The sequence below is a fragment of the Ceratotherium simum genome, chromosome 22 (genome assembly GCF_057802395.1).
Source record: "Ceratotherium simum simum isolate JZ-2026a chromosome 22, ASM5780239v1, whole genome shotgun sequence".
Classification (NCBI taxonomy): Eukaryota; Metazoa; Chordata; class Mammalia; order Perissodactyla; family Rhinocerotidae; genus Ceratotherium; species Ceratotherium simum.
In genome coordinates, this window is record NC_141921.1 from 21,013,452 (window position 1) to 21,034,926 (window position 21,475).

Genomic DNA, 21,475 nt, shown 5'->3' on the forward strand with positions numbered 1-21,475 from the left:
ATTTATTTATTTATTTATTTATTTATATTAATAAGGACTGACGGATATTTATTTTACACTTTGTGAGTTATAATCCAATACTACTTTGTTTATTTTGTTGCTCAGATTGTTTCAGTTGTGGCCATTGGAGCTCTTTCAATTGGCTCCCATATCCCTTTGACATACCCCCATCATCGTGGGTGTTTTTATGAGCATTTTGTTGTTTTCTGGCACTACAAAATGCTTCAGGCTCATCTTGTGTATTTCCTGCCCCAGTCTTAGAATAACCGTATCTCAAGGAGCCCCGGTTCTTTTTTTTTTTCTCCCCCGAGGAAGATCAGCCCTGAGCTAACATCTGTTACCAATCCTCCTCTTTTTTGCTGAGGAGGGCTGACCCTGGGCTAACATCCGTGCCCATCTTCCTCTACTTTATATGGGACGCCACCACAGCATGGCTTGAGACGTGGTGCATCGATCTGCGCCTGGGATCTGAACCCGCGAACCCTGGGCTGCCAAAGCGGAGCGTGTGAACTTCACCACTGCGCCACTGGGTTGGCCCCAAGGATCCCTGGTTCTTTTTATTGGAGAATGGCGTTAGAAAGCAAGATCTGGGCATTAAGTGTGGTCCTTGCTACTAGTGTGTCCTTGCTTCTAGGCCCTCTTAGTTGACAGAGCAAGGAAATATATGTGTGTATACTTACCTCTGTGTGTGTGTATATATATTTCTAAATGTAACCATCTGTATCTATATTAAGGTAAATATGAGTTCATATTGCTATCTTCAACTCCAGTCCATTACCACATGGATCATTCTGGCTTTCTCCCCTTGCTTATCTGGAGCCTCCTGCTCCAACAGTGAGAAACCTGGCTCTCACCATCCACCAGCCGTTTACTTCACTGTTCAGTTCCAGTAAACATGTCTAGTGGCTTCAGAATTGTTAACCCATACCCCTGTGGGAAACAGCATTATCAACTAGAGTTCAGTGCATGCATACGGTTCCTTTTGCCTTTAGTCTTACAGACTCGACTCATTGCCAAAGTTACTTAGGTCAGCACTTTTTCTCCTACCTCCTTCAGTGAGGTTGTTTCATACATTTGTAATATAGTTAGATTCTTGCATCATTTTCTACATTTCACTCCAGGATCCCTGACCTCCATAATGATTTTTTTTAGTTTGGATACATTAAGGTTCACTCTTTGTGCTGTAAAGTTCTATGGGTTTTGAAACCCATATATAGTGTCATGTATCTACCATTACAGTTTCTTACAGTTTCCCTGCCCTAAAAAGTCCCCTGTGCTTCACTTATTTAAGCCTTACCCCCACCCCCAACCCCTGGCAGCCACTGATCTATTCATCATCTCTATAGTTTTGCTTTATCCAGAATGTTATATAATTGGAATCATATAGTATGTAGCCTTTTCAGACTGGCTTCTGTCACTTAGCAATATTCATTCATGTCTTTTTGTGGCTTGATAACTTCTTTTTTTTAATTGAAGTATAATTGACATACAATGTTATGTTAGTTTCATGTGTACAACATAGTGAATCAACATTTGTATACATTGTGAACTGATCACCACAATAAATCTAGTTACCATCTATCATCATACAAAGTTACTACAATATTATTGACCGTATTCTCCATGCTGTGTATTACATCCCCATGACTTATTTATTTTATAACTGGAAGTTTGTACTTATTGATCCCATTCCCCCACTTTGCCCCCCCCAACTCCTCTCTTTTGTTCTCTGTATCTATGATTCTAGGTTTTATTTTGTTTTGTTTGTATGTTTTGTTTTTTTGATTCCACATGTAAGTTAAATCATTTGGTATTTGTCTTTCTCTGTCTGACTTATTTCACTTAGCATAATTTTCTCAAGGTCCATCGATGTTGTCACAAGTGGCAAAATTTCATTCTGTTTTATAACTGAGTAGTATTCCATTGTGTATATATATCACATCTTTATCCATTCATCTATCGATGGACCCTTAGGCTGCTTCCATATCTTGGCTATTGTAAATAATGCTGCAGTGAACATGGGGGTGCAGATATCTTTTCAAATTTGTGTTTTCGTTCTCTTCAGATGTATACTCAGAAGTGGGATTGCTGGATCACATGGTAGTTCTATTTTTAATTTTTTGAGGAACCTCCATACTGTTTTCCATAGTGGCTGCACCAATTTACATTCCCACCAACAGTGCACAAGAATTCCCTTTTCTCCACATCCTTGCCAACACTTGTTATTTTTTGTCTTTTTTATAATAGCTATTCTGAGAGGTGGGAGGTGTTATCTCATTGTGGTTTTGGTTTGCATTTGCCCAATGATTAGTGATGTTGAGCATCTTTTCATGTGCCTGTTGGCCATCTGCATGTCTTCTTTGAAAATATGTCTATTCAGATCTTCTGCCCATTTTTTAATTGGATTGTTTGTTTGTTAGTGAGATGTTTGAGTTCTTTATGTATTTTGGATATTAACCCCTGATCAGATATATGATTTGCAAATATCTCCTCCCATTTAGTAGATTGCCTTTTTGTTTTGTTGATGGTTGTCTTTGCTGTGCAGAAGCTTTTTAGTTTGATGTAGTCCCATTAGTTTATTTTTGCTTTTCTTGCCCTTGCCTTTGGAGTCAGATCTAAAAAAACATCACTAAGACCTATGTCAAGGAGCTTACCGCCTATGTTTTCCTCTAGGAGTTTTATGGTTTCAGCTCTTACATTCAAGTCTTTAACCCATTTTGAGTTTCTTTTTGTATGTGGTGTGAGATAGTGTGGTCCAGTTTCATTCTTTTGCATGTGGCTGTCCAGTTTTCCTAACACCAGTTATTGGAGAGACTGTCCTTTCCCCATTGTGTGTTCTTGCCTCCTCTGTCGTAAATTAATTGACGATACATGTGTGAGTTTATTTCTGGGCTCTTTATTCTGTTCCATTGATCTGTGTATCTGTTTTGTGCCAATATCATGCTGTTTTGATTATAATAGCTTTGTAGTGTAGTTTGAAATCAGGGAGTGTGATACTGCCAGCTTTGTTCTTCTTTCTCAAGTTTACTTTGGCTATTTGGAGTCTTTTGTGGTTCTGTACAAATTTGAGAATTATTTGTTCTAGTTCTGTGAAAAATGCCATGGGAATTTTGATAGAGATAACTCATTTTTTATGGCTGAATAATATTTTGTTATGTGGATGTATGACAGTTTGTTTATCCAGTCACCTATTGAAGGACATCTTAGTTGCTTACAGTTTTTGATGATTGTGAATAAAGGTGCTATAAACATTTGCATGCAGGTTTTTATATGGGCATAAGTTTTCAAATCAGTGAATACCTAGGAATGTGATTGTTGAATCATATGGTAAGACTATGTTTAGCTTTATAAGAAACTGCCAAACTACTTCCAAAGTGTCTGTACTGTTTTCTACTTCTGCAATCAATGAATGAGTTACTATTGCTCCACATCCTTGTCAGCACTTGGTACTGTCAGTTTTTTGGATTTCAGCGATTCTAATAGGTATCTCAGTATGCCATTCACTAACTTAAATACTTGGTTCTCTAAACTTCTTAGTTCAGTGAGGGTAAAGTAAGAGAGGTAGAATCCAGTTGGTGATTTGATTTCCAGAAAAAATTAACTAACCATGGGTTGTAGAATTCTAGAAACAACCTATTCTGTCTAGTTCTCCCTTTCTTATTTTTGTTGTATGCTGAAGACAGTGGGAAGATGACCTGAAACATTCCAAAGAAAGCTACAGGCTTGAACTTAGATGTTAATATATTTATATAAGGCACATAAGGGGTCCACATTCATCTAGTATTTTCTATTGAATTGTCGCGTGATTGAATTTCTTATAGTGTGCTGACTGGTGTGCTGGATGATGGGGGTGCAGTGATGAATAAATCAGACATAGTCTTGTCCTCAATAAGCTGACAGTCTGACTAGGAAGAGAGTTACAATAGACAGCAAGCAAGGCTATGATGGGAGAATCACAGGCAGCTGTGGGAACACCAATGTCAGGGCATCTGACCAGGCTGGGAGCAGTCAGAAAAGGCTTCTCAGAAGTGACTCTGAGACGTGGCCTACAGCAGAGGTTGGCTAACTACAGTCCGTGGGCCAAATACAGCCTGCTGCTCGCTTTTGTACAGCCTGTGAGCTAATAATAATTTTTACATTTTTAAATGTTTAAAAAGAAGAGAGAATAATATTTTGTGACATGTGACAATTATGTAATATTCAAATTTCAGTGACCGTAAGTAAAGTTTTACTGAAATACAGCCTGCTTTTGTACTATAATGGCAGAATTGAATAGTTGGGACAGAGACTATATGGCCTGCAAAACCTAGGGCATTTACTCTCTGACCCTTTACAGAAAAAGTTTGCTGACCCCTGGCCCCAGGGTGGATAGGTGTTAGCCATGAAAAGCAGAGTAAGGAAAAGGAAGTCAGTTTCTTTCCTTTTTTTTTTTTTTTGCGAGGAAGATCAGCCCTAAGCTAACATCTGTTGCCAATCCTCCTCTTTTTTGATGAGGAAGATTGGCCCTGGACTAACATCCATGCCCATCTTCCTCTACTTTATATGGGATGCTGCCACAGCATGGCTTGATAAGCGTTGCATCGGTCTGCGCCCGGGATGCGAACCTGCAAACGCTGGGCCACCGAAGTGCGCAGACTTAACCGCTATGCCGCCAGACCGGCCCAGAAGTCAGTTTCTAATGGGATCTTCGTACAACTGCGGTAACTGGAATATACTTAGAGTATGGCATTCAAGGAGGTAGGGGGCCAGAGGACCATGGTGAGTGATGTGGCTGAAGAGGTGGGCTGGATCCAGACTGGGAGGAGACGTGGCAGCCGTGTTAAGGGGTTTGGGTTTATCCATAGGGAACTTTTAAAAGGTTTTAAGTGATGTGATCAGATTTGCTTTTTCAAAAACTCCTCTGGCCACAGTGTCGAGATTGGGTTAGAAGGTGGGGTGAGAAAGGAGGACTAGTTGAGATTTTTGAAGTCATTCCAGGGAGATGTTGGTCACATGGATTAGTATAGTGATGTTGGGATAGGAATATATTGATTTGAGAGGCATTTAGGAAGAAAAATTAACAGGCCTTGGTGATTGATTCGAGGCATTGAAATGTCATTATTTTCATGTTTTAAACTATTGTGTTTTCTTTTTCAACTTCAAAGTTTGTTTTTTCTGGTTCATGTGAATGCATGGTTGGAAAATCCACGTTTAGTAATAGTCTTCAGAGCAAAGTTCTTTGGTGACGTTTCACATCTCCGGTGCTCCTTGAAGCCCGTGTGTCAGAGCAGCCTCCCTCTGTGGCCTCTTCTTGCTGTTCCCTGTTGACAAGAGGTTTGGCTTTTAAGGAGCGGAGGAACTATTGGCAGATTAATTTTCCTTTTCAGGTTTATTGTGGTGTAACAACTTTCCCAAATATGTCTTTGTTGGTAGTCCTTGGGCTCCTTGGTTTTTCAGGGCGCAGTTGGTTGACAGCGACAGCGCTTCTCATTCTCTAGAGTGCTGAGACCCTTTCCAGTTCTAGATCTCTGACCCTTGCCTTTTTCCACCTTGGAACTGAAGTCTTACTTGCAGTAAATAGTAGTAAGATCACTGTCTTATGTTTTATAATATGTTGTGTGGTCTTCCAAGTGCTTACTCACACGTCAACTACTTGATCCCTACAATAAACCTGTGAGGAAGGCAGGTCAGGTCAAGTTACGGAGATGAGAGGTTAGATGACTTGCCCCAAGTCAAAAGGTCAATAAACCGTAGAGCTGGTGATAGAACTTACGTCTGCAGATTTCATGGCTTTGTTCTTTTTATAATGCACTCTGTTTCCAAGAAAAGGGAGTTGGACTGGCTGGGAGAGTTATGTTTTCGGCAGTAAAGACATCTGGATGCAATACTTTTCTTTTCCCTCTTTGTGTGCTCTGTGGGAGCTCCACCTAACATCAGCATAGGCCTTCCCTGTGCTTTTGAGCTGTATGTTGGTGGTGAACCACCACCAACTGAGAACCTGTGGTCTGTATGTTAAAGCATATGTTTGTGTTTTAATTCTTTCCCCCTCTCTTCTCAGGTAGTTCTCACTTTGATGATTTGAGGCCAAATGGGAAAGGCCCGCTCGTGGACCAAAGCCCCTGGGGTCAGGATAAACCGGATGGCCTGCTCACAAGGTAATGCGGCTCTCCCTTCCTGTGTATCTCTTAGGGCTGAGGTTTTCCTCATTGTAGAACTGAGACCATTACTGTGCATGATGTAAGTTGTCCCTGGGCAGCCGGCCTAAGAAATGTTGGATATTGATTGTGTATTTACTGTGTAGCCAGGCACCGTGTGCTTACATGGATTATCTTATTTTAACCTAAGAGGTAGGTGCCATCATTTTCTGTTTTACAGCTAAGGAAGCGGGTAAAGAAGAGAGGTTATGTAACTCACCCAAGATCCAGAACCAGCAAGCAGCAGATCTAGATTTGAAACTGGCATCTGACCCTGCCTTAGAAGTGCAGACAGTTAGAAACACTTTGGTTTCTCCCTCCTGTTCTTTTAGGAGTTTCTTGACTCTCAAGATAGTTCCTTTTTCCGTTCTTATTTACTCCTTTTTTCTGATGTGCTGTGCTAGTTAGTCTGTACTCCAGTGCCCCCTACTGTTCATAGCCAGAACCATCTAGTCACGATAAAACTTTGTGTCAGTATTTTAATTATGCACGTAAGCAGCAGTGAACAATCCCTGAACTTAATTTTTATATACATATTTTTTTTGTTGAGGAAGATTCACCCTGAACTAATATCTGTTGTTAGTCTTCCTCTGTTTTTTTTTTTTTTAATGTGAGCTGCCAGCACATCATGGCCACTGACAGATGAGTGGTGTAGGTTCGCCCCTGGGAACCGAACCCGGGCTGCGGAAGTGGATTGCGCTGAACTTAAGCACTAGGCCACCAGGGCTGGCCCCCCTGAACTTTAAATGTAGCTGGATCTGTCATTCTCAATTCACTTTTGAGCCTTCTTGGTATACATAGATGCTTTTACATAGCCTTAATTGGTATGTACATGACAATAGTAATATCAAACTTATGTGGCATTTATTCAGCGTCAGAAATTGTTTCAAGTGCTTATATATCTTAATTCATTAACTAATCTTTGATGAAAGCTTCTTGAGCCATTATTAAGATTCTGTTAGGTAAATATGTCAAACTTTGCTTAACTTTAAATGTTGGCATTTGAATACTTGTTAGTATGACTATTGACACAAACAATCATAAAATACAAATTTTCACTGCCTTTCTTTTTATTTTAGATTATTCCTGTGGAATACAGTAGAATGATCAAGTCAAAGGAGCTGGATAGTTTTATAGTCTTGTTATATGAGACACTAGGGTCCAGAAAGAGCACTGTCCAATCTGAGTTCTTATCCATCCATACTCTGCCTTCATCCAACTGGGTGAATCACTGATGATGCTCGGTCTCATTTTTCTCATTTGAAAAATGAGGGGATTGGATTAGATAATCTTCTAGGTCCGCTTCTGATCTGAGATTCTTTGAATCTATTATCGGAAAATCTCTGGACCAATATATTATACAATCAACAACATATAAGTTTATTTAATTCCATATAGAGATAATGTTGTTTTAGCAAACTGGTTTTACTTTGGCCTCCTTTAATCTTCTGTGACTCAGATGCTTGTATGTGGAAACTTCTACCTTTATATTCATGTATTTTGTCATGGAGGGCTCATCAAAATATGATAAAAAAATTTTTTTTTTCTAGACAGAATAAATCCAAGTCTGAAATTACTGACATGGTTCGCTCCTCCACAATCACAGTATCAGACAAGGCTCATATTTTATCGATGCAGAAGTTTGGACTGCGAGACACAATGGTGAAATCAGAGCTAGTACAGAGAGAAGAGGATTATACTTATATCCAGAACTTCAGGTAGCTAACTGGGTCTTAGACTGTTTTCACAGCAAAATGATCATTCAGCTGTCTGAAATTTAAGCTTCCCCCCACTTCACCCCCATACCCTGGATTTAGAAGTAAATCCTTCTACAGAATCTCTCCCATCATCTTCTAAATGAAAATTCATTTCCCTCTTCATTAGCAGGCTTTTATTCTGGGGCTTTTCTGGCCAGGCAGGCGTGAGATAGTGGGAGTGAGACAACTTGCAAATAGTTAGAGAAATATTTGAAAAGATATACGGGTACAGAAGGAGCAATACCCTGATTTTCGCCTATCTCTCTGTGTATCCCTTGGTGATTCTGGGCCTTTGAAGAAAGACATTTAAATTGAAGTTAGTAAAATGAAGTTAGTGTTTGGTAATCTTTTTAGACAGGATTACTGAAAGTGAAATGAATAAAGGGTGCAGGATTCTGCCACATCTTTTTATATCATTGCATTGGGGCTATAAGGCAAAGTAACATAGCTTCTAGGGATATGAACAATGAATTATGGTGAAAAAATAGCCTTTTGAACACTGGTATTGCTTTCTTTCTGGAAGTAATTACCAAGGTACTTTTCATTTTTTTTTTCGTTTCAGTAGCATATACAGTAAAGAATCATCTTGCGGATTATGGCTCTCTAATGGCCATTAAAGCTAAATAGGAATGTTTAGAGTAGGCCTATACTGTTTGAAATTATCACAAAAGCCACAAATATCATGGGAGACTGCAAATCACCCCTTGGTGCCACAGTCATTGGTCTAGGTTAGATCTGACAGTTCTTATGTCTTAAAGTTCCACTCCAGAGAGACTGAAACCAGGCAAAATCAGCATAAAATTCTTTTCCTTGTCATTTCCATAGTCCTCCTGAGTGACTGATCAATTCTCTTTGGTGACAGGTTTTTTGTGGGAACCTACAATGTAAATGGACAGTCCCCCAAAGAATGCCTCAAGCCCTGGCTGAGCCATGGTATCCAGGCCCCAGATGTATACTGTGTCGGGTGAGTGCTTCTTTTCTAGTTGCCTCTGCATCCTCAAGATGTATGGCTGTGGTTGAAGGGAGGGGGGCATGAATACGTAACTGAGTCTTGACATCAGGTGAAGGAATTGAAAAATGAGCATGTGCTTAATAACTGCTGCTTCCCTGTTTGATGTTCTGGCACTATTTTAAATTAAATTAAAACTAAATTTCTGATACTGTTGAAGTGATGTGCTTGGCATTTAAATGCTAATATTTAATTTTTAGTGCAACTCACTGTTAACATCACTGCACCTTGAACTGAATTTTATTACTTCGATGAAATTCAATACTTTGTTGGTCACAAAGCAAAAATATCAGAGAAGGAAGGTTAGCTTAAGGAAAAAAAAGCCCCATCAATGAGTCATTTTTTTTCACACTTACTGTCTTCTCACCCATTGCACTAGGCACTATTGGTGGAGAGGAGGCAACAAAGAGGCCTGTATGGTGAAGTGGAAAGGGCCTAGAATTTGGAATTTATATAGACATAGGTTTGAACCTGTTTGCCACTTTGTGCTTGTGTGAACTAGTGATCTCACATGTAGAAGGGGGCCACTTCCAGCTTCTTCACAGGCTGGTTATGAAGAGGAGATGGGCTGCCGCTTCAGGTCTTGGGCATTTAGTTCCTTGGAACTAAGTGTTTATTTTTCTTCCCTCCTGAGAGTCCTGCAGTTTAGCTAGAAAGCTAGGATTTATGTACCTAAACCAATCTGAGAACATGTCATCTTGCATGTTACCTTTCCCTACTCGCTAACTGGTTGCTTCTCCTGATAGGTTCCAGGAGCTTGATCTGAGTAAGGAAGCCTTTTTCTTCCAAGATACACCAAAGGAGGAAGAGTGGTTCAAAGCTGTATCAGATTGTCTTCATCCAGATGCCAAGTATGCAAAGGTAAGAGAAGAGTCAGGGACCTTTTAATTTTATGTTGCCATGCAGGGAAATTCTAAGGCAATTTTTCACTGTTTCTGTGACCTTTATCATAGGCCAGTCCTAATGGTCCTGCGATTTTCAGTTCCAGATCCTCCAGAAGAGGCACCTCTGGGTGGGAAAGCTGCAGGTCTTGCACTTGTAGGGCTGTTTGGTTATCACGTAGCATGCTCAGTGAGTGGAACAAGTGATTACCTCGTGTCCTAGTAAGGTAGAGAAGGAGATACAGTTGTACTCTCAGCCAGCTTCGAACCACTTTTCCTTTGGGATATTTATTCCTGTTTTCAACTTCTGTTTAATGCCATGGCTTGAACATTGGGCTCTGTTTTCCAGATAAAGCTCATCCGACTAGTTGGGATTATGCTGCTATTATATGTCAGACAGGAACACGCAGAGCACATCTCAGAAGTGGAAGCTGAGAGCGTGGGGACAGGAATCATGGGCAGGATGGTGAGTTCTTGGTTGGTGTGTTTGGGACACTGAGGGCCTTGATCCTTAAGCAGGTTTGACCCCGCTTCTCATGATACTGTGACTGCACGCATCCCAGTTTGAGGGTGCTGGTATTACAAGATGAATGGTACCCTTAAGCAGGGCTGATTGAACAGGCCATTTAGAAATCGTATTTTGGTGAATTGCAGCTGATTTGCCCAACTGACAAATCATACCCCTGTGTTCACTCTACTCCAGAGCCTCTAGTTGGTCCTCCCGTTTAATCCATGAAATATGTTGCAGAAACTATTGGGTCACCAAGGAAAAGAAAGAATGCTGATAATAGGTTTGCAGTTTCCTCTTCTTCCCGAGACTATTAGAGTCCTGCTTCTAGGTTCTGCTGCAAGAGCTTAGCTTCCCGTGGAGAAGGGTGAGCATGTGGTTTGCCTGTGATTTAGTGAAAAGTGGACTCAGCTTTGCCACTGACTGGCCAGTCATTCTGCCTTCTTGGGTTTGTTTTCTTACCTGTGAAATACAGACAATATGCTACTTTGCTGACCTCACAGGGTGATTATGAAGACTATTTAAGGGAAAACATTTGGAAAGCGTGCAGGTTTAAATGACTAACACAGTTAAGATGTGAAATGGATTTTTCTGGGCTCCTTTTCATAGGGTAACAAAGGAGGAGTGGCGATCAGGTTCCAGTTCCACAATACCAGCATCTGCGTTGTGAATTCTCACTTGGCAGCCCACACGGAAGAGTATGAGAGGAGGAACCAGGACTATAAAGACATTTGTTCTCGAATGCAGTTTTATCAGGTTGACCCAGGCCTTCCCCCTCTGACCATCAGCAAGCACGAGTGAGTCTGGGCTTCCACCCCATGCAGTTCACCACGCCTGATGGGCAAAGTTGTAGGTCTCTATTTTGTTAGGGAGGTGACTAGGGGAGGCTTCCCACGGCTGGAGTGGGACCTCCAGCAGCTCTCAGTTCCACGTGGATTATGTCCCTCGGAAATGTTTAGTGTCCTTACTTACCATCTGGCAGACCTCTAGAATCTTTCTCAAACATCATTTGTCCCTGGAAAATGTATAAGATTTATTTTATTATGGGTCTGCCTTGATACATCATCATGAGGAAAGCAACCAAAGAGCGAGATCTCACACCCAGGTTTTAGAAGTATGGTTTAGGATTTTATATGTCTGTCCTTTCCAGAAGCTTATGTAATTGAGAGTTGGACCACATTTGTCTGCCGTCATGTAGTCTTTTATACCTCTTGATTCAACTTTGCAAAGCTATAGTTGCAGCTGCTTGGAGCATCTTGTGCTAATTTTTGTCTATTCTCTTTATTTCGTTTGTCTCTAAGACTTTCTATATGTCTAAATTCAAGGCATATTAGAATTTCAGATTTACAGTAACACTTGAAGCTTGTGCCACTTCTTTTATAAAGAGGAAGAAGCCCCTGGGGCCATGGCATCCTCCAGGGAGGACACAGGGTCAAGCCTCTCATCCTGCCGCTGCAGTGGTGGAACTGTCTTGAGCTCACAGGTGTTCTGGAAGCTGACAGAATGGCTTTCCTTCGCCAGGGAGCCCAGCAGGGAGTGTGTCTTCCATTCTGCTGAACTGCAGCATCCTAGTGTGTGAGGTTGCAGCTTGCATGTCAGTTTGTCTGCTTTTAGCTCGTGGATGCATTTCTTTTGGTGTGTGTATACGGCTGTGCAGATTCTCTAATGACCTGCTTGTTGGTTTCGGATAGAGCAGTATTGGCACTTATGGGGTGTGCAGTGTCATCTGGGAGCATTCAGTTATCTGTTTCCCAAAGCAGCAGGTGTAATAAAACACCTGCCACACTCTGCAAAAAGAGCCAAATGGTGACACAGTGGTGGTTAAACCCAGACTCCGCTGTAAAGGTCGAGCTTTGTTTCAGAGGAACTCAGCTCTAGAAACAAAGGCTGAGAGTGTATTTCGTGGACTGGAGTGTGCCTGGAGGCAGAGGCGACATCGGGGCATCATCTGGTTTGGGGTCCCTGAGTGATTGACATGACTCTCAATACTTGGTCTTTTTTGCCTCTTCCCAGGAGTGAGGTAATTTATTATCTTGATTTTAGATCTTATTAGACTATCTTTTCAACCATACAAGAATAAAATAGTCAAGGAGAACTCAAGACTGTTTATAATGAACTTGGACCAAGATAATTGAGTAAGCAGCACGTTAGACATGGTTTTAAATGGGATGGCAAGAGAAAAAGGTTTCCTGAACTGCTGAGTCACTTCCCCACCCAACTCCCAAGAGGCTGAGCCTCAGGGGCCTTCTGTCAGAAGCACACTGGATAGAATGGTAGAGTCCCTCCTAAACCCTGTGACCTTTGTGCTCTGTCCTCACAGTGTAATCTTGTGGCTGGGGGACCTCAACTACAGGATAGAAGAGCTGGATGTGGAAAAAGTGAAAAAGCTCATCGAAGAGAAGGCCTTTCAAACCCTGTATGCATATGATCAGGTACAGATGGCCACCTGTGCCCTCTTCAGGCAGCTGTCACCTCACTGTGAGGCACAGAAAAGCCTGGCTTCCCAACTCGCAACCTCTTCTTCCTCAGCTTGGGAAGTTTCCCTGAGGTTTGGCTGGAGGTTTCCAGTCATTTCTTCCTTTCATCTGTATTTCCCTCGTCCATAGCTGTCTTCCCATTGGCTCGTCCCTTGAGGTGCCTGTCTCCCTTGGGAGCAAGAGTGTTTTGTCTCTCTCTCTCCTGTGCTCATTCATTCATCCATTCACTCAATGTATTGATGTATTTAACATAATTTACTAATTTTTCTGAATGAGCCTCTCCAGCTCCTTCCTCTTCCTCCTCACCAGACTTGTCCAGTGTAAATGACAACTCTTTTCCATGAGTGGCTTTCTTCACTGCTGACAGGAATCAGTTCTGTAACCTGCTCTTCTCCACTGTTGTTTGGGTTAGCATTTCTTTCTCAGAGCATGAGCCGTTTACAGGACGAGAGAAATCTGTTTCTCTGACTTTCTTCAGGTTACTCCTTTTCAGTAGATTTCGCAACTATCCAAGTGGTCAGAATTGTTCAGAAGTTCAAGTTCTTTTTCTTTTTAGCCTGTATCTCCCTTTTAATATCCTTCCTATTGTCGTTAGTCTAAATCTTTCTGTTACGTTTTTCCACCAGTGCAGAACAATTGAAGAAAAAAAATCTAAACTTTATGTCTTTCTTTATTGAAGAATCTCTGTATTCACTCACTTTTCTCTCCAGCTCTTTTCCTTGGTAAATTACTTTTATTCTCTTTTACTTCTGATTTCAACATTAACCCAGGCTATTCTTTTTTATTTTTTTCCCCAAAGCCCCAGTAGATAGTTGTATGTCATACCTGTACATCCTTCTAGTTGCTGTATGTGGGACGCGGCCTCAGCATGGGCGGAGAAGCGATGCGTCGGTGCGCGCCCAGGGTCTGAACCTCGGGCCGCCAGCAGCGGAGCGTGTGCACTTAACCGCTAAGCCACGGGGCCAGCCCAACCCAGGCTATTCTGTAACTACCTGTTCACTGCCTCTGTGTTCTGGACTGAGGCGTTCTAATTGCCCTGGTAGTTTAATGCCCATCTCCTCTTGCCCTCTTTTCTGCTCTTTCCTTAAGTGATAGTCCCCTTTTGTGTGTTCTCTGCTTTCCAGGTGGTTCTAAAATCTATGTATACCCATATTGAAGAATTATCTTACATTAATACCTGAATTTTTGTTATTTCCTGTTGTATAAATGTTTATTTTTCCTTAGTAGTTTTTTTAGGAATTCATATTTTGGGGAATTTGGCAACTGTTGTCCCCTGGATAGCTGACCCTATCTCCAACGTTAGAGTTGACAGTTCTTCACCAGTCCCGCAGTGCCAAGCTTTGTGCTCCAGGGAGCAGGCAGGAACACCTGTGGTTTTTATCTCTCACTGAGAGTGTGATCTGGAAGGAGCTCCTAGAATCAGTGCAGTAGGAAGAAGGCTAGCTGTTATCATAATGTGTCAGGCACTGTTCTAAGTTGACAGTTCATCTTGCCAACAATCCTCTGAGGCATATTCTATTAAATCCAAAATTTACAGATGGGGAAACCAAGGCACAGAGCCTCCCCCAGTTCATGTAACTAATTTGCCAAACTCCTTTTAAAAATTGTTTTAATTTAAATTTGATTCATAATTGTTTTGGTATACTTCTACTTTACATTTCTGCATACATGGAAGTTCCCCTTTGCTTTTTGGGCTGTATCTTTTTATGCAGTGTTCTCTCTCTGTGTAACTGGAACAACCTGTACTACACAGATGAAGTGTTTGATACCTAGAAGGGAAAAAGTCTATGTCTGTTGGCACCTAAGCCTCTTAGGGACATCTCAGTAGGATGGTACTCAGGCCCCTTGGATGCAGGTACACTCTTCTAAAAGAGCCTTAAAAACAGTACAGTAGCTGAAGGAATGGTCAGCTTGCTCTTCTTCCTGGGAGTTAGTTAAGTAAGATCTTGCAGAATAGCTTTCTCATGGGCCTTTCCCTTTGGGTTAGGGTTCAGATTCCAGATTTATTTCCTTTCCTCTGCTAGTTCAAGGTTTGACTTTTTTTTATTCTGAGATTTTTTTTTTCATCCTTTTGTATAGCTGAAAACTCAGGTGGCTGCAAAGGCTGTCTTTGAAGGCTTCACAGAGGGTGAGCTGACGTTCCAGCCTACCTATAAGTATGATGCTGGCTCTGACGACTGGGATACCAGGTAGGTCAGAGGTTGCTTCAGGGGATTGAGCAAATGGAAACCCAGAAATTTAAGGAAACACTTGCCCTCATGGACCTAAAGAAGAAGATAGGTTTCCTGTGTCTTCCTCCCCATATTTTGCACTCTGGTCAAACGTTTTCTCTCTGTGTCTGCTCAAGAAGCAGCCTGCCTTCCTACATGTTTTCTTTTTGACTGCCTTAGCCTTTGTTCTGTAATAGTTCTTGAGGCTGATTTACGTTTCAGCTATGCTTAGGGTGATAAGATGATTCCAACTAACTTAGCTTGTACTTGGTCATTACATAGTAGTTCATATTTTTTATTAGTGCTTACGGTATGCCAGGGAACCGAGGCATAGAAAAATTAAAGAGCCTCCCAAGGAGGCAAGTGTAGAGCCAGGATTTGAACCCAGGCAGCAGGAATTCAAAGCCTGTTTTAACCACCACCTTTTGAGGACCATCGAGCTTACTCTCAGATTGCCTTTCTGACTCTCACCTGATCCCTGTGGGAGAGTAAAGTGCAGAGAGTCCTTCTGAATAGTGCTTTGGCTCCGAGCTTTCACAGTTGATTTGGATGATACCCAGGGGACACATGGTATCCCTTGGTGGGCCCTGGTCGCTCCTGCCCTCTCAGATCACTGGGCCGCGTGGGCTCGAAGGCTCTGCCCTGTCATTCCCAGCTTAGCCACGGTGCTAGCCAGGCAGTGGGTGCTGCTATGCCTGTGAGAGCCCCCAGTATGGACTTTGCATTTCAGTGAGAAGTGTCGTGCTCCTGCCTGGTGTGACCGGATCCTCTGGAAAGGGAAGAACATCACTCAGCTGACTTACCAGAGCCACATGGCCTTGAAGACCAGTGACCACAAGCCTGTCAGCTCAGTGTTTGACATTGGGGTAGGTGGGCAGCTGGTGCCTGTTGTAGTCATTTCTGTAGGGAACTGGTTCTCACAACAAGACCACTTTCTCTTTCTGATCTCCTCCTACTGCCTTGATTATGAGGAAGCTCCTTTTAAAAATTGTTTTAATTTCAATTTAATTCAAAATTGTTTTTGGGGCCGGCCCGGTGGCTTAGCGGTTAAGTGCGTGCGCTCTGCTACTGGTGGCCCGGGTTCAGATCCCGGGCACGCACCGACGCACCGCTTGTCCGGCCATGCTGAGGCCACGTCCCACGTACAGCAACTAGAAGGATGTGCAGCTATGACGTACAACTATCTACAGGGGCTTTGGGGAAGAAAAAAAAAGAGGAGGATTGGCAATAGATGTTAGCTCAGAGCCGGTCTTCCTCAGCAAAAAGAGGAGGATTAGCATGGATGCTAGCTCAGGGCTGATCTTCCTCACAAAAAAAAAAAAATTGTTTTGGTATATTTCTATTATCTATTTCTACATACATGGAAGTTCGCCTTTGCTTTTTGTACTGTATGTTTCCAGGCCTTTTTCTATGCATTTACAAATGCATTTCTATGCATAGAGGATATTTTTCTTTTTTTGTAAAAGAGATCATATTGTGCATATTGTTCTGAGAACATCTTTTTTTTCCCCACTGACTGTGTCTTAGGAGATCTTTCCATGTCAGTAAAGGTAGAGCTCCCGCCTCATTATTTTTAAAGGCTGCAAAATATTCCATAGTATAGATGAACCATAATGTATATATCAATGGTCATTTAAGTTGGTTCCAAAGTTTTGCCATTATATGCAGTGCTGTAGTGACCACCCTTCACATATATCTTTGTGTACCGGTGTGAGTATTACTATAGAATGAAATTCCTAGAGGTGAAATTAGTGGTTCAAAGAAAAATGTATTCTAAATTTATTAGATCCTGCTAAATTATTCTCCCACCAGTCCTTACCTTTTTACACTTCTACCAACCATGTATGAGCCTATTTTCCCACACCCTGGCTAATATTGAATGTTATCAATCTTTTAAATTTCTGCCAATGCAATGATATTTCATTATTTTAGATTCCATTTCCCTGACTGCTAGTGAGGTTGAACACCTCTTCATTTGTTTATTGTTTGTTTGTATCTCTTCTTCAGTTACTTCTGTGTTTCTTATATTACTGGTTCTCAAGGGTGCAGGTAGAGGCATATCAGAATCTATGAGGGTGTGGGTAGTTTGAAAAAAGCCTAGTGAATGTTATAATTAAAGTTTTATTATTGGAAAATGACAGAAATTGTGTTTATAATTCAAAATACGGAAGAGAAAGCCTGACAAAATCTCCTTGGCTGATGGAGCACAGGTTAAAAAAGCTTGAGAAATGCTGCTTCAAATCAAAGCCCTGGGGAAGTTTCTACCTGCAGGCCTGTTGGCAGCAGCCAGCAAGGTAGAGCATCTCCCGCCCTGGGCCTGAGACCTGGCAGAACTGCTAATCAGGCTTCACTCCCACGTCTTCTTTCTGCTGATCAGGAAGCATCTCACTTACCACAGGCTTTGCCTCTGGGGGACCCTTGTAGTGCTAATGTTAATTGGGTTCTTCGTTAATTAATTAAATTTGTTTAGTCTTCACTTTCTGTGTTGCTGTCAATTGCTATTTCCCAATGCTGTGAATGTCTGCAAGACTGAAAAAGAGGAAATGGGCAGAAGCCAAGGCACTCAGGCTCTGATGTTTCCCTTCCAGGTGAGGGTCAGAAATGAAGAGCTTTACCGGAAGACTCTGGAGCAGATTGTTCGCTCCCTGGATAAGATGGAAAACGCCAACATTCCTTCTGTGTCTCTCTCCAAGCGAGAGGTAGGAAGGGCATGTTAAGAATCTTGGCGTCAGGCTCTTCTGTTCACAGAACTTAAATCTCATCTGCTAGGGCTCAGAATTCCAGGAGACACCTATCCGCCTACTGGACTCTAGTCTCTTGTTAGGCTGCTTGTAAATAAAGTGAGGCTGATAATGCTAGCTGAGAAGAGAGGGGTTATTGGTTTAGATTATGTTCATCTCCTGATCTTCTAAACCAGAAGCCTTTAACCTTTTGTGGCTCATATATTTCACCCAAATATGGGCCATCCATGAGCTAAATAATGGCGTAGACAATCCAAAATGTGTTGTGTTTGATTTTAGTATGACTGGTATATATTCTTACAATGGGTTTGTCTTGGAACAATGCTTTGCTTTGACTGAGATTAAACTGAGTCTTAATTTCCTGGGTATGTATGAGTTGATGGAAGGGAAGGCAGTATAGAAAAGCGATGGGCAGTGGGAGAAGTCAAGTTAGGGCTAAAGATTTTTTATGGAAGAGCCACAGCATAGATTATTCAGAATTGACAATACCAAGAAGTCAATCAAATGGGAATTTATGGTGAGGGTATTTTTAATGCCCTAGATGTCCCGCTATGTGGAAGGATGAGCTTAGTCTTGATGTTTGGGGATGGAATTTGTGAAGACCATTTGTGTTTTGGAAATGGTCTTTGGTTATAGAAGACTTAAACTTGGATTCCTTTGGAAAATTTATTTATAAAACATGAGTTCCTTGGGTTTTTGAATTTCTGGGTTAAACACGGACAACTGGTCATTAGTGGTAGCTGTGGCCTCCCAGGTAAATACTTAAAGCAGAAACATGATTTGAAAGAGGCGATCCTTCATTTTCTTTTCAGAAAGGGCAAGGATTGCTCATTTGGGGTGGCTGGGCAGGTTGCCGAGAAGAGGGCGCTGGTCTGACTGGTCCTGGGCTTGTTTCCAGTTCTGTTTTCAGAATGTGAAGTACATGCAGTTGCAAGTAGAATCCTTTACAATTCATAATGGACAAGTCCCCTGTCGGTTTGAATTCATCAACAAGCCTGATGAGAAGTCTTACTGTAAGCAGTGGCTGAACGCCAACCCCAGCAGAGGCTTCCTCTTGCCAGGTACGGCCTCTCCTCCCAGGTTCCTGCTTGCTGGTTTGGGGGACACTTCATCCTGTCTGCTCATTTTCCTAAAATAAACTTTTTGTTTCTGAGAGTTTTGTTGTCTACTTGTAACTTTTTAAAAGCCCTGTGGATGAACCATCCACAAATAAAATATAAAATAGCAAGGAGCATGAGTTCAGTTTCAAAAGCGTTCTCAGTCATGTATATGTGCCGTAATTTCACAGAAAGAGAAAACGTAAGATTGCTGGGAAGCAGCTGCTGCTGTTGAAGGAAGCATTTTCACTGTCTGCCTCACTGTCATCAACTCCCAACTCTCTGCTCTTGTGGGGAAAAATAATGGGCGGTAATCCAAAAGTTATATCTGGCCCTGGAATGTTCCCTCTGTGTCGTGCCCCTGACTTTTCCTTTACACTCTGTGTGGTCCTGTGAGGCAGAGGGATTAAGCCCATTTTGTGGACAAAGCACAGGCTGATACTTGCTTTATATTTTCTACTAGATCAGGTTTTCTTCATCTGACCCAGCTCAGGGCAAGCTCTTTGATCCATGCCTTCTTACTGTATTAATAATTTCTAGCTCGAGCTCTGCTACTTAGAACTTGAATTTTATAGCAGTTGCCTATTCACGTTTTTTTTTTTTTTTTTCATATTCCCATAGGACCATACACTCCTTGTTCCTGTGTCTCCTGAGTGCCAAGCGCATACATAAATACTTGTTGGTTGGCTGATTGCTCTTATTTCCTTGCCCTAACTGTTTATGCCTGACCCTCTTCCCTCCTATCTTCTTTCCCCTTTTCCTTTTGGTCTCCCGCCAACCAACATTACTTTTAAAATTTTTCTTCAGGTTCTACCATTGAGATTGAATTGGAGCTATTTGTAAATAAGACCACCGCTACAAAGCTCAACTCGAACGAAGACAAAATTGAGGACATTCTGGTTTTGCACTTGGACAGGGGAAAGGATTATTTTTTGTCTGTGTCTGGGAACTACGTGCCCAGCTGTTTCGGATCTCCCATTCATACGTTGTGCTACATGAAGGAGCCAATCTTGGACCTGCCGCTTGAAACTGTTAGAGAGCTGGTGAGTCATGTGCCACAAGGAAACATCTAGAACTGTGTAGCAGCCGCGCCAGTCAAACAAGATATTCCTGTGCTTACCTTCCTAGGGACCTGAGAATTCTTCAGCCTCCTTAGAACTTGCTTACTCTGTCAGTTATATATTGCTGTGTAACAAACTACCCAGAAATTTTGGTGGTTTAAAACGAGTTGTTGCTTCTCATGACTCTCTGAGTTTCCAGTGTGGCTCTTCTGCTGGTCTTGCACAAGCTCATTGGTGTGGTTGCAATCAGATGGCGGCAAGTTGTGAAGCCAGCCTAGATTCCAAGGGCAGGGAAGGACTCCACCTCTTGTTGGGAAGAGCTGCAAAATGTTGTGGAAGTATTTTTCAGTGTTTCATACATACTATATTAGAGAAACTCAGCTGTGGATACTAAGATATGAAGGTTCCCTGGCCCATGATATTTTTCCTTTTTTTGTTTTAGTCATCACTTGGTGGTTTATCATACTAAACTAAATTTTTTGAGATCTCAAAGGCTCCTATGGCGACAATTCTAATACAAGGGAACTAGTTTGGAGCAGATTTATGGTAATATGTATGTTTTTTCCCCCCCCTCCAATGCGTTGTTTTTTTATTTAGGGACTCCTGAACTCTATCGTCTCCATTATATAGATGAAAACAGAGGCCCCATAGGGAGACTGATTTGTCCCAGGTCACATCGCGAATTAATAGTGGGCCCGGACCTTGCACTCAGATTTTTGGACTCCCATGTCTGGGCTCTTTTTCCCCCAGACCACACTGTCTCTGGTTCTGACAGTGAAGTGCTGTAGGCAGGATGTTTTTTCTAAGAAGATGGTGCATATTTCACCCGATTCATTGAAACTGCTTGCCATAACCCACTCCCAATTCTCAAAAATCTCCTTTTGTACCTTAATTGCGCCACCTGATTTCATTTTTGCCTGTGGAATGTTTACATAGGGGCACTGAAATGCTTCCTTTCTTCTATGGATTTGCTGTCCCTGTATCATGCATTCTCCTGAAGCCAGCTGGCAGAAGTTCTGTTGGTGGGCTTTCTTATCAGGCTTTTTATTTCTCTTTAGACTCTGAGGCCACTATGGACTGAAGATGATGGGAGCCAGTTAGAGAACCCCATGGAAATCCCCAAAGAGCTCTGGATGATGGTTGACTACCTGTACCGAAATGCTGTCCAGCAGGTAGGTGGTGGTGAAGTAGTCAGACCTGACTGAGGCCAGGCTGCCCTGAGAAAGAGCATCAGCCCCGAGAACTTCTGGCCTACAAAGCTTTTACCTTAAGGAAGCTGTGGAAAGCTGTTCTTCCCCCAGGGAGTGAATGAGGGATAGATAGGTTCATGTTTCACACCCCTGAGAGACCCTGCTGTTACATACAGCACTTGATTACCCCCAGGGGAAGCAGCCTTGCACAGAATGGCCTTCCCAGCACAGCATGTTCCCTCCCCTGGCCTCTGGGGTCCCAGGTAGAAAGTCATCTGGAGACTTCTCGGGATGTCAGCCTGCTCTCCTTTTTGGGAATTCTCTCCAGCTTCTGGGAATGGGAGGGGCTCACTTGTTGACAAGCCAGACAG

General features: G+C 42.1%; 1 protein-coding gene across 6 annotated transcripts in view; it reads left to right on the plus strand.

The window, feature by feature from the left end:
• Window positions 1-21,475, plus strand: part of INPP5B (inositol polyphosphate-5-phosphatase B) — a 48,705-nt gene that overhangs the window by 21,101 nt on the left and 6,129 nt on the right. For 2 of the 6 annotated variants that reach the window (XR_015555785.1, XM_087446250.1), the window contains exons 6-18: window positions 6,042-6,134; window positions 7,724-7,891; window positions 8,793-8,894; window positions 9,686-9,800; window positions 10,170-10,286; window positions 10,938-11,125; window positions 12,649-12,760; window positions 14,885-14,994; window positions 15,746-15,881; window positions 17,604-17,714; window positions 18,655-18,817; window positions 19,661-19,896; window positions 20,973-21,086. Coding sequence is in view for 5 of the 6 variants with exons in the window: in XM_087446250.1 (XP_087302376.1) it covers window positions 6,042-6,134; window positions 7,724-7,891; window positions 8,793-8,894; window positions 9,686-9,800; window positions 10,170-10,286; window positions 10,938-11,125; window positions 12,649-12,760; window positions 14,885-14,994; window positions 15,746-15,881; window positions 17,604-17,714; window positions 18,655-18,817; window positions 19,661-19,896; window positions 20,973-21,086 (1,765 nt within the window). In the remaining variant the exon portion in view is untranslated. Of the gene's footprint in view, window positions 1-6,037; window positions 6,135-7,723; window positions 7,892-8,792; window positions 8,895-9,685; window positions 9,801-10,169; window positions 10,287-10,937; window positions 11,126-12,648; window positions 12,761-14,884; window positions 14,995-15,745; window positions 15,882-17,603; window positions 17,715-18,654; window positions 18,818-19,660; window positions 19,897-20,972; window positions 21,087-21,475 lie in introns of all 6 variants that reach the window. The other 4 variants (XM_014784169.2, XM_087446251.1, XM_087446252.1 and 1 more) reach the window with 3 other exon arrangements.